The following is a 13269-nucleotide window of genomic DNA, read 5'->3' on the forward strand; positions in this document are numbered from 1 at the left end:
TATTAGCTGCACAATAACAGAACCCTCCGCGCTTCATAAGAATGAGAGTGAGAACGTCATAACATAGGTGTAAATAATAGAGGATGATGGGAAATAAAAACTTTATTCCAGGACATGTGTGTGTTTTTGGTGTTACATATAACTTTATGGACATGTTCTGGTCGCGGTGTAGTCACATTCGGCGAAGAGGATTGAATGTTCATCGTATCAGTCAATTTTCCCAACAAAAAATAACTATCACAAAATAAAAGGGAATAAGAGAGAATGGGCCACATTTATCACTTTTGTGCGCCTAAGTGTAGTAGTTGCGCCTAAATTCTGGTGCACTGTTTTCCAGAATTATCACAAGCTACAACCATCTGTGATAAGTATATTTTCTGCCTCTTATTAATCACTTTACTTTAACACAGTTTAGGCGCAATTTTGGAGCAGTTTAGGCGCAATGTTAGATTCGGGCACTTACATGTCATCCTGCTACAAGCTCCTCTCTGCTTCTCCCACAGCCCAGAATGAAGATAACACTCACAGCAGCACCCAGGTGTGTGACACCCTGCACCCAGTGACCTCCTCAGCAGGGGCTTCTCCTGGAGGGGATCCCCCAGTGCTGGTCTCCTGCTGGGCCCCTGTAATTCTGCACAGTATCCCCCTCAGACACACTGGTGATACTGTGCAGAATTACTTGGGGGACACTTGTCAGTACTATGTGCAACATTCTGTAACGTTCTCTTCTCTCCTACTCTGAGCTCAGGATTCTGCAGAATGCTTTGTAAATAGAAGGTGATGAACTGTAAATAGAGTCTGCAGCTCCTGTCTGCAGTGTATGTAATGTCTGTATTATCTGTACTAGTGTCTGCAGAGTATCTCATGTCTGTATGATCTGTTCTAGTGTCTGCAGTGTCTTGATGAGCTTTGCTGCTAGAAATGAGCTGTTCTGCACAGGGGCTCAATGCTTTCTTCTCAGATAACGCCACCTTCGGGCTGGAGTGTTTTTGCGCCCGTTTTTGCGCCTAAATTAAAAAAGTCGCAAATGATGAATATCATTAGGCGCAGCAAAACATCTGGATTGGTAAGATAGATGAGGGAAAGCTGGTTATTTTTGCTGCGCGGCTAGTTTGGCGTTTAGTCGCAAAAATGGCACAAAAACAGTGCGCCTGAATGAAAAGGCACAAAAACAACAGAAAAAAACGATTGATACATGTGGCCCAAAGTGTTTTCTTAGATAGTTCTGCATAGAGAAGGGTTAAAAACATGAATATTAGTTGATATTATCCCTTCTCAAAATGCAGTAACATATAAAGTGAATATTTCCATTATCTGTGAGGTGCAGCAGCTCCTGTGTGCAGCAAATTCTCCCTGCAGCCTGATGGCTAAGAATCTGGAGGGGGGGGGGGGTACGCTTCAGGGGGCTGTATCTCTGGCTCTGTGACACATAGAACATCACTTCTTTTTTCTTATGAAAGAAGAGAGTCTCCTCTTTTATATGAATCTAAATGTGTTTCTAAAATGTAGGAAAACGGAGATATTAACTGTTAAACTGCCGTTGGGAGTGATTTTTATATATAAAAATGGCACCTGATATTCTCACTTTAAACCTGAATATCTCTGGATCCAGGGCACCTAGAAACACAATTCAAGATTCATTTGAAAGAAGAGATTCTCCCCTTTCTCCCAGGGGCCCTGGGCAATTGCCACCTTTGCCTACCCATAGCGCCGGCCCTGCTGGGATGAGTGAAGCAGGAAAGTCCCAGGCTCCTGTCTCCCAGACCAGGCCGGCGGGGGGCAGGAGAAGGCAGTTACCGGCCAAAACGGAGGGTGTAAGAAGATCTGCCCGGAGCCAAGGACGCAGCGATGTGACCTCGGCTGCCACCCCCAAGACCCAGGGAAGCTGCAAGGTCTCCGAAACAAAGAAAGCCAAGGCAAGTGACATCAGCCAGACTGCTCCTGGAAAGCTGGGTGTCTGCGCGGGAAAGCTGGGTGATTCAGCTGGAAAGCTGGGTGCTCACGGAGGTGTGGAAAAGGCATGGGGTGATCTTAAGGCCTGGGAGTCTGCTACCATCTATGGCTCCCGGATTGCTGAGCACCTCCGTGAGTACGAGGAAGCTGGCAAAGCGCTGAGGAGGCTCCAGGAGGAGATACGGGAGACCGTGGCCCTAGCGGGGGTGGCCACTAAGAAGAAAAAGTCTGATCTTCTTACCACCATCAACAGGCTTAAAGCCAAGGTTACCGCTCTGCAGGAAAAGCGTCATCTAATCCGTGAGCACAGCGGGCCCTTCCGAGAAAAGCTGGAAAACGACGCCAGATTTGAGGAGATGCGAAAGGAGAAGCTAAGAAAGGTGAAGGGGCTTGAGTTCCAGGCGGATGATGAGGAATATCAGCCGTGTCCGTCTGGTGGCCTGCACCAACACCAGCAGGCCTCGCACGACAGGTTGTCTGCAGAGCAAACGCTATTACCATCAAGCTGCGGCTCTGCCAACCTGGAGGAGGAAAGTGATGACAGCGGCCGAGGGGTGGGGGGGCGCTAATGGCTCAGATCCGACAGCTTGAGTCCCCAGTTCACCTCCAGAACTTCTCCTTTGGTGATGATATCCCAGATGACGACCAGAGGAGGAAGAAGAGACCCAAGAAGACCAAGGCGTCTCAGGAGGTGAGCTTGGTGTTTCGTCCCCTCCCTGTTTCCTCCGGGCGGGCAGCAGTGCCAGCCTGTCGTGTAGGCCCCGTTACCCAGCCCAGCACTAATCCTGCAGTGGACTCGGTGCCAGGGTGCGGGGAGATTGCAAAGCCACGTTCCATCATGGCGCAGAGCACCAGCCTTGTTTGTAGTAGTAAGGATGGTGCAGGGAAGGCATCGGCCGAAAGACCGGACAGTGGGGGCGATGCGACAGGTCCTGGTACTGTGCGCTGCCCCCCAGTGGGAGGGGGGGCGGTGGCTCCTGTGGCCCCTAGTGCTGTGGCTGCTGCTAGCTCCGGTGAGCAGCGGCAGTGTGATGGGGCTGCTGGGGCTTGTGGTGCGGCGCCTCCCAAGCGTCCTGTGCAGCCTGCGGGAAAGGGCGCAGGAAAAATGTTATTTTGTATCGGTGCATCAGACCCTGGAAATGGCGATAAGAGACTCTCCGGAATTAATAAAGATAAGAGACTTCTTGCATCCAGCGAGCAGCGGTGGACAAACATTAAAAGAAAAGCTGGACAACAAGGGGTTAATGCCAATGAGGCAAGGGGCACAAGTAAGATCGGGGTTGGAGCTGCCTCTTCTCAGGTGGCTCTACCCCCAGTGTCCAGTGACGCCGAGACAACCCCAGGTCCTCCTGGCCCAGCTGGTGTGACTGATGCAAGGAAGCGAGGCAGTAATGTACATAGTGTGGTGAATGTGGGGGTGGTGAATGGTGCTGAGGGGGGTGATCCTGGTATGAGTGCTGGACCATCTGCACCCCCAGTGGTGGCTGCTCCCATAAGGAGCTATGCGGTTGTCACCGCTGGGGCAAGTGGGGTTAACTCCTTGTCTCCTGGCTCTGGGAATAGCATTTTGCAAAGGCGTCTTCTGGAGGCTCTCAGGAGAGGGGAAAAGTCAATCAATGTAGAGGGGAGAGAGGTTGATCTGTCCTTCTGGACAGACAGGCATGGCCTGGCAGCCTTCCAAGAGCAAAGGGGGGGAGAGACTGTATGGTCTTTACCCACATCTGGGCCCGGAGCTTCCCGTAGAAATGTGGTTCGTCTTCGCTGGAGGGGCGGTGATGCATGCCCACCCAGGTCATGGGTGGTGGAGCTCCTCCTGAAGATGAACTTCAGGGCTAGTGACATCTTTGCCCTGATACATCCTTATGGTACTCCGGAGTTCGATGTCAGCTTTGTTCGGCCAAAGGGCTTAGAGCTCTTCTGGTCGAATTATGAGCTGGCAAAGAAAGAGCCTGGCTGGCGAGACTTTGCTGTGCAAGCAGTGTCTCGCCAAAACGCAGTCAAGAAAGTGACCGTTTTGGCCCGTAACGAGTCACTTTCTTGCATGGACATCATGACTTGGCTCAATCGTTATGGCGAAGTAGTTCAGGTACCTCAGAAAAACTGTGATGAATTTGGCATTTGGTCTGGGGCCTGGACCTTCATGATTAAGTTGAAGTGTTCAGGCAGCACAGTTGCCCACATTCCCTCTTCAGCCTTTCTTGGGCGGGACAGAATCCTGATTTTCTACTAGGGGCAGCCTAAGGTTTGTTACAGGTGCGGTGACCCCACACACTTTAGCGCCAGCTGCCAAGTGCAGAAGTGCGCTTTGTGTGGTGGGCTAGGTCATCTCGCTGCATCCTGTAAGGACATTAGGTGTAACCTGTGTGATGAGCTCGGTCACCCTTTCAGCCGTTGTCCTCCCTCTTTTGCCAATGCGGTTGTGACCCCAGTGGAGGAGAGCCATGAGGTTGCTTCTGCTGGGGAAGGTACCAGCAGAGGTGGAGGAGCTGAGGGGCCTGTGAAGAAAAGCAAGAATAAGTCACCTTCTCAGTTGAGGCGGTTTGAAGCCAGACAAAAAGGGAGAGACCTGGGGAAGCCTCAGGTTGCTGGGCTGACCCTTGGTCCTTCCTCAGAGGCTGTTCTTGCTACTGAGGCCCTGAGGGATGATGAGTTGGATGAGGAGGTCAGGAGGATGGAGCGCGAGAAAGGTGCCATGTCCTCCACGTTCTCCCATTATGAGAGTATGGATGAGGATAACAGGATTTGGCTAGAAAATAAGCGCAAGCAGAAAAAGAAAAAACGCACCTAGATTTGCGGCCTTTGATTTTCTCGGCCGCGTTGAAGCTGACATTTTATTTTTGCAGGAGCCCAGGCTGCCAGATTTGGCGGCTGTGTTTAAAGCTAAGAGGGAATGGAGACACGGGCCTTCCTATTGGTCTCTTGCGGCCGAGCCGTATAGCGGAGTGGCGGTCCTTTTTACCGCACCGGTAGAATGCCGACGAGTTATTGAGTTAGAAATGGGGAGGTGCCCTATCCTGGATGTCCTCATGAAGGGACAAGAACTTCATCTTATTAACATCTATGGTCCCCAGTCCAAGTGGGACAGGAAGTGTCTCTTTATGAGGATCAAGCCCTACCTTTTTACAAGTCGGCAGGTGGTCTTTGGAGGGGACTTCAATGCTGTCACGAGGTCCCAGGATAGGGGAGGTTCCAGAGACAAGCTGACTTATGATAGCGTCGCTCTTAATAGCATAGCTAGTGAGGCTCGCCTGGTGGATGTCCACATCCGGCACACCCCAGGCCACGCGGGGTTCACCTATTATAGGGGTAGCTGCAGGTCTAGAATAGACAGGTTTTATTTAAAGGAGGAAGCCATTTCTTCAGCAGTGTCCGTTGTTGAGGTGGAGTTCTCCGACCACTGTTTAATTTTGTTTTCTCTGAATGTTACAGAGACCCCCCGGATGGGAAGAGGCTACTGGAAGCTCAATTCGTCTCTCCTGGAAGAAGCGGAGATAAGACAATCCTTTGAGGACTTTCTTCAGAGCCAGGTACCTTTGCTGGGCCTTTGTAGCAGTAAGTCAGAGTGGTGGGAGATGCTGAAGAAAAGGGTGGCGAGATTCTTCCGCCAGCTCTCGAGCCTCAGGAGCCTGGACAGGTACCGCCTGTATCAGGGCCTGAGGAGGAAACTCGAGCATCTCATCTCGACTGGAGGTAGTCGTGAAGACATCTCCAGAGTGAAATCCTTGCTGAAGAGGTGTCAGTACGATAGACACGCATCTTTGGTTTTTGAGAGGGATTACGGGAAATACCGCTCGCCCGACCCTTACAGGAACTGCAAGATGTCAGTGAATGGTAAAGTTGTCACGGGACTGGTTGACAGTAAGGGATCCCTGAAAAGGTCCAGATCAGGGATTCTGGAGGTCGTCAGATCCTTCTACTCACACCTCTTGGGCAGGAAGGATCTAGATCGGGATGTGATGTCGGCTTTCCTGGCTGAAACTGTCCCTGAGCCAGGAGTAGACCCCTCTCTTGATGTTTTGACAGAGATGATCAGTGAAGAGGAAGTCAGCCTGGCGATTGAAGGGCTCGCCCTCAAGAAATCGCCGGGTCCGGATGGCTTAACATCCGAGTTTTATAAGACCTTTAAGGACGCCTTGGTTCCCCTCTTGACCGAGGTATATAATGAGTGTCTTTCCTCAGGCTCTCTGCCGAAGTCAATGAGGAGGTCTGCCCTGATCATTCTGTCAAAGGGTAAGGACCGATCTCGTGTTGAGAACTGGCGTCCCATAGCGCTTCTCAATACGGACAGAAAGGTTTTGGCAAAGGTGCTGTTTAATCGGCTGGTGCAGTTTGCACCCCGGCTCCTTTCGGGGACCCAGCACTGCTCTGTTCCAGGCCGCAGTACATTTAGTGCTGTGCTCTGTGTTCGGGAGGCAGTGGAGCAGGGCAGGGCTGGTACCTGGAAAGGGTACTTGCTGTCCTTGGATCAGGCAAAAGCGTTTGATCGGGTTAACCACGAGTACCTCTGGTCTGTCCTTCTGAGGTATGGCCTGCCGGGGGAGTTTGTCAATTGGCTGAAAGTTTTGTACGCAGGGGCAGAGAGTTTCCCGCTTGTGAACGGTTGGATTGGCCGCTCTTTTGAGGTCGGGTCTGGTGTTCGCCAGGGTTGTCCTCTGAGCCCACTTTTATACGTGTTCGCGATTGACCCATTCCTTAGGAGGGTTGATCGTGGGCCGTTGGTGGGAGTCGGGATGGATCGGGCAGCACCGGAAGCCACTCTTAGAGTGGTAGCGTATGCCGATGATGTCACCGTTTTCGTGTCCTCGGGAGGGGAGGCGCAATCGGTGATGTCAGAGGTTGACCGCTACTCAGATGCTTCTGGGTCCAAGATCAACCGTGATAAGTGTGAGAGTCTCTGGCTGGGAGAGAGAGGTCCAGGCTTTGATCTCCCGGACACTCTTCCAGGGCCCCAGGACTCTGCCAAAGTTCTCGGCATCGAATTTGGCCAGGGGGATTACCCCATGCAAAACTGGGACGGCAGGCTTAAGATCGCCGCTCAGAAGGTGGACCAATGGAAGGGTTGGTCTTTGACCCTCAGAGAAAGGGTTAACCTGATTAAAACTTACCTGCTCCCGTTGCTGATATATCTGGGCAGTGTGTGCATGTTGCCAGAGCCCCTCTGGACTCGGGTGTACAGTCTGTTCTTCCAGCTGTTATGGGGGAATAGGCTGAACCTAATCAAGAGGGAGGTTACTTACCGCACGAGGAGACAAGGAGGGTTGTGTATGGTCAACCCTGTGGTATTCCTAGTGAATACCTTTCTTAAGATCAATGTTGCAAACCTCTGGAAAGAGAGGGCTCCTCCGTGGGTATACTCCTGCAGGGGATGATTTCGGCCTTTCTTCCAGGAATGGGAGACAGGAGGGCAAGTGAAGGAGCTTCGTACACCGCATGGGCATCTTCCGGCTTACGCTACCCCGGTTCTGAAGGTGATTCGCCGGTGGGGTCTGGGAATGTGGGAGATCAGGACCATGTCGAGGAAAATCCTTGACAAGAGGGTTCTGTTGACCCATTTCCAGAAGCCTCTGGCCCTCAGGGATTGCCCAAGTCGGGATCTTGGGGTGGGTTTGAGTTTATTGAATTCCATAAGGATCCCCTTGAAGTTTTGGCGCTGCTTCCATGGAAAGCTGTGTGTGAGGGACAATCTGAAGTGTAGGAGCTCTGAGGAAAGGGGTTGTCCCCGGGAGGAGTGCGGTGGCCTGCTGGAGAGCATGGACCACTTCCTGCTTCATTGTCCCTTTAACATAGAGGTGTACAACCGGGTGGGCGCTTCCATCCATTGGCCCGGGTTGGCCGGTCTCTCCTATGCGGAGTGGGCCTATGGAGCATTCAGAGGCCTGGGTGGCCGGGACCGATGCACGTTATTTCTAGTCAGTCTAGTGGTCAGGTACCACACGTGGAACGCACTGTGTTTAGTATCGACGCAGCGTAAAATCCTCCCGGTGGATGAGGTTGTTAGGAACATTCTGGGTGACCTGGTGAAGGTGCGCTCCCTGGAGTATGAGAGGCGGGGCACGGGGAGGGCCTCTCTCCTTTGGTGGGGGTTCTCCTTTAGTGTCCCTTAGTCTGTCATCTCCTCTCCTGGTGTTGGGCTGATGCTGCACAGTAGATTTTTGTTTTGTGTTCTGGGCATGTAGTGATGTAGGGGCTTGCAGGCGCCGAACCTGGGCTTTATGTGGTTTGTATTGATGTTGTTGAGATTTTATTTGTATTCTGTTTTCTTTATGTTATGTTGTAATCAGTGTATATATTGTATATAGTGGGGTTTGGGACACAGTGTTAGGTTGGGAGGGGGGTGATGGTGGTGGGACTTATGAACTGACCCTGGGCACTGGTCTGGACTACTTAACGCAAACTTTGGACGTTAGACCAGTGTCTGGGGGGAAGGGGAGGGTGCGGGCGAGGGATTTAGTTTAGTGTAGTGTTGTGTGTATTTGTTATTATATATATATATATATATATATATATATATATATTAAAAAAAAAAAAAAAAAAGTTTGTGGGTGGTTTGTTATTAGAGGGTGTGGGGTGGGTTTATGTATATTTATGGTCATTTATGTTTATTTGTGGGTGTGGCTTGTCATTGTTTATTGGTTTGGTTTAGGTTGTGATAATCGGTTGGGTGGGGGTTGGGGTATTTGGTGTTTAATCATTTCGGTGTATTTTAAGTTATTGTTTTTTGCTAGGTGTGAATGGGGCTGGACCAGCAGGTAAGATATTGTATATAGTGTATATTATGTTTTGTTTGTATTGTTATGTTTTTTACTTTTATATAAAATAAAAGATCTACAGGAGGTAACTCAGGATCAGTACAGGATAAGTAATGTCATGTATGTACACAGTGACTGCACCAGCAGCAGAATAGTGAGTGCAGCTCTGGAGTATAATACAGGATGTAACTCAGGATCAGTACAGGATAAGTAATGTCATGTATGTACACAGTGACTGCACCAGCAGCAGAATAGTGAGTGCAGCTCTGGGGTATAATACAGGATGTAACTCAGGATCAGTACAGGATAAGTAATGTCATGTATGTACACAGTGACTGCACCAGCAGAATAGTGAGTGCAGCTCTGGGGTATAATACAGGATGTAACTCAGGATCAGTACAGGATAAGTAATGTCATGTATGTACACAGTGACTGCACCAGCAGCAGAATAGTGAGTGCAGCTATGGAGTATAATACAGGATGTAACTCAGGATCAGTACAGGATAAGTAATGTCATGTATGTACACAGTGACTGCACCAGCAGCAGAATAGTGAGTGCAGCTATGGAGTATAATACAGGATGTAACTCAGGATCAGTACAGGATAAGTAATGCCATGTATGTACACAGTGACTGCACTAGCAGCAGAATAGTGAGTGCAGCTCTGGGGTCTAACACACGATGTAACTCAGGATCTGTATGGGATAAGTAATTTCAGACATTTCAGAATATTGAGCATTAGGGAATATTTATTCAGTATTACTGCTGCTGAATGGTCATCATGTCACTATTGGAATAGCAATATAAGGCATAAGAATGTCAGCTCACTGCTCCATTGTGCCAAGTTCATGACTTTGCATAGTGACTTTCACCAAAAAAGACCAACAGTACAAAAAACGGTCAAGTACTTATGGGAAACCTTCTCCAATAGTTTATTTCTAGATTTTTTAGTATTATAAAAACATCTCAGACGCAATTCACATTGCAGATTGATGCAACTTGGTTTTCTGTAAATATAAATTTCTGTTCTGTTCTGCATTGAATGTCCCCAGGTGAACGCTAAGATAATTGCTACAATTCAGAATATTGTAATGTTAAGGTTAAGTCTTGTACAAATATCAGACTAAAGTCTTCACTATCTATAGGGTAATATATGTAGTAATGTCCATCACTCACCCATCCGGCTGCTGCCACAGGTCACTTTCTAACCCCCAGATCAGGTAGTCGCGTCCTACTGTCAGATTTATGGATTTACGGCATCTGATGTGACTGACAAAGTTCCTCTTCTTGTTCAAAACAACATCATCTGAGCCTAATAACGGGACAATAAAAGCAAATAACATTCAACAAAATAGGGTTATCCAAGAGCCGGGGCCTCCAGGAGAGGTGATGAGTTATAATATATCCCAAAGGGTCCACGCTTATCTGATTCCCAGTTTGGTTGATGATTTCATTTTCATAATAAACAAATTAAATTTAAAAAAAAAAAAAAAAAAAAAAGGTGTAACTAGGGGTTCAGTTTGGGGTGGGGGGGGGCGGTGGCTACATTCAGGTGGGCCCCCAGTTAAGTTATGCCAATTTTGAAGAATTTTAGACCCGGAGGCCTATAGTTCCCTGCTTTACCATTCAATTCAGCTCTATCAGTGTCTTGTAGAGCGTCAGTTAGGGTGCGGTCACACATTACACAAATATAAAGAGGAGACCAGAACTTTACACAAATATAATGATGTATTATGTATTATGTATTTGATGATCGGGGGGAGTAGAAGTCCATGGATGATGGGGAGGGAGTAGACGTTTATAGAGGCTGCTGTGATTTCATATGATCAGATACATACATGGGGTACATTTTGAAAATGTTAGTGGGTAAAGGACCTTAGATGACATCACCCTGGTCACATGACGTGGAGTGGTGAATGGTGAGAAGGAGGCATAGGGCATGGGGAGGAATAGAAGTGAGTGAGGATGGGAGTGGCTTCTGGATTCACACCCTTCCGACTCACTAATGGTTCTGGCCAGATGTCAGGTAAGATAACAAAGCTGATTTTATGTGGATGTCAGGGGAAACAATTCATAGCTAAAAGAAGTGTGGCTCTTAGTTAATAGGACTCTACGGAAACCTGCCACTAGCTGTTTTTGTAAAGGAAAAAGGGGTTGCAGGTTCCCTTTTATACAAATTGTCTATTTGCTCTAAATTAACTTGTCACAATGTAACATAAAATCATATCCTGTGTGCATACATTTTAAAGTGTGCTAGACATATTTGGAGGAGCTCGGTAATGGTTAAAGTCAATGGGACACATTTACTAAGAGTAGTGCAAACTTGGTAAGTGTGGGCCAAGGCTCACTCCCACCAGACTCCAAAAGATGCCGTCTTCAGAATAGTCCTTATTAGTTTATTCACTATTAGTATTCTCTCTTTATCGGGATATTATTTGCAAGGTATATACAGGCATTCCCTGGGTTACGTACAAGATAGGGTCCGGAAACTGATGGAAACCCAATGGAAAACACAGACAGCAAGAGAAGCCAGGGGAACTGTCGTGAAAAACTTTTAGGGCCAACCAGAAGGAGAACTGAATGTTCGACTAATGTGTCTTCTGATTGGTTGAAACGGTGCTATGAATTTTTTGATTTGTTGAAAGTTTACTATGGAATTTTGGAACGCGGCTTTGTATCTTTTGTGAAATTTTTCCTCATTACTTGTTTTACTCTAACTTGCTTTTGTTTTTTACTTGTTCTTATGAAATGGAAGTTTTTAATATATGCCAGGATATGAGAAAAGCATGAACTCTTTAGGTACTTTACAAGTATTTGGGTTTTTTGGTAATAGCTCCATAAAGCTTGGTTTAAGGGGATATTTTCCAGCTAGAGGAGGGAGAATTCTGTAGAAACCATATAGATAATATCCATCCTGTATGACAAGACCTGTCTCCTGTACTTACCTTCCTTGATGACTGTGATTATCTTCATCACGTAGTTATCATAGTTATCATTCTTCTGTATTTCCTCCAGGTGAGCCTTGTAGACTGAAAACACATGAAATTACATAGAAATATTATTCAATGAAAATCAGCACCTGAAATCTCTGCGGTATGAATGTGCATACAAGTTCTGCTCAGTGTCCCTCACCATAGTCCACGCCTGATGTACACGCTCTATCAAATCTCCACACTGCATCAACTTCACCTTCCAGCTGAGACAGCGCGTAACAATTCTCTGAAAGACAATACCCATAAGTAATCAATGATCAGTGATAAGTTATGATGAATGAATGAGTTTATTAATGACACACAAGATCCCAGGAATGTTCCATATCCAAACACCCTGCATCAAAGGTTTTTATTTCTGTAATTCAACAATGTGTTGAGATTTGGATTCTGTTTGTCTTTTCTTTCTGAGCTAATGCATTATTTTGTCTCAGTTTTGATCTAAGTCATGGTGAGGTGTGTGGCAAATGTGACCGTGTAGTGGCATTCTCGGCACTATAAAATGTCTCACGTTTGAGACAGTAAAGGTATCGATATAAGCGCATTCCTGAAATATTTCAGAAATGTAAAAAATAAAATTCTAAAATATACAGTTCCGACTTCCATACAAATTCAACTTAAGAACAAACCTACAGAACCTATCCTGTACGTAGCCCGGGAACTGCCTGTACATGTCTTTGAAAGAGATAACAATTCACTGTGCCCACTTTTTTACATATCGATGATACGGTAATTACTGAGTATCAGAATCATATAATATACGGTATTCTAGAATATTACTATGAACTGACAACTGGACAATACTGCTATATAATGCTACATACTGATCGGAGAAGCTGGTTGATACATTGGGGCAGATTTACTTCGCATTCCCAAGTATATTTAGAACATTTTCTAATGTTTTTAGTGAATTTCTCTGTTTTTTATGAATTTACTTATCTGTGTGTTGTTCAACCTGATATGCGATTAATTTGGATTTACCTACACAAATATCTACATGTCAGATACTTTGTTAAAAAATGTTTTTGCTTAGCGGTAAATTCATCAGCGGTTGAGGACTTACCAGTGGCACACTGGCACATATCATTTAGACAGATTATATCCAATGACTTGCTTCCCATTTCCACGTGGTAGAATTTAGAGCAACGATTTTCTGAAAGGGACCAGACGCAAAAATAAGAAAACAATAATTTGAGATATGAGATCAGTAGAAACCCCTCCATGTTACCCACCAGGGCTGTAGTAGTCGTACACCGTGACAGATCCCTGTTGGATGAGATTGACTTTGAAGATCTGGTGAACATTGAATTTGATGCATTCATCTTTCCTGTGTGAGATCTGTACAAAGTAAGATCAGACAAGGTAAAAGATCATTCAGGAACAAATACAATTTAGCAATGTATACACTGTCAGGCTGAGCCGCTCAATGGGGGAAATACCATTGGAGAACAGTTTTTAACACTACTTCTGTTTGTGAGCAGCTTTTTAGAACTCTATGGGGGACATTTACATAGTGTTGGTGTCTGCACCGACTTGGTTACCGACTTGCTCTCGGGAAGGAGATACATATTTAATATT

The 13269-nt window shown here is 46.8% G+C and overlaps 1 protein-coding gene across 2 annotated transcripts in view; it reads right to left on the bottom strand.

Moving 5' to 3' along the window:
• Window positions 1-13269, bottom strand: part of LOC140128229 (venom factor-like) — a 49716-nt gene that overhangs the window by 1750 nt on the left and 34697 nt on the right. For both annotated transcript variants that reach the window (XM_072149781.1, XM_072149780.1), the window contains exons 31-35: window positions 12924-13029; window positions 12755-12844; window positions 11834-11920; window positions 11647-11730; window positions 9878-10013 (exon numbers count right to left, since the gene is read on the bottom strand). In XM_072149781.1, the coding sequence (XP_072005882.1) occupies window positions 9878-10013; window positions 11647-11730; window positions 11834-11920; window positions 12755-12844; window positions 12924-13029 (503 nt within the window). The remainder of the gene's footprint in view (window positions 1-9877; window positions 10014-11646; window positions 11731-11833; window positions 11921-12754; window positions 12845-12923; window positions 13030-13269) is intronic.

This window comes from Engystomops pustulosus, chromosome 4 (assembly GCF_040894005.1).
Source record: "Engystomops pustulosus chromosome 4, aEngPut4.maternal, whole genome shotgun sequence".
Taxonomy (NCBI): domain Eukaryota; kingdom Metazoa; phylum Chordata; class Amphibia; order Anura; family Leptodactylidae; genus Engystomops; species Engystomops pustulosus.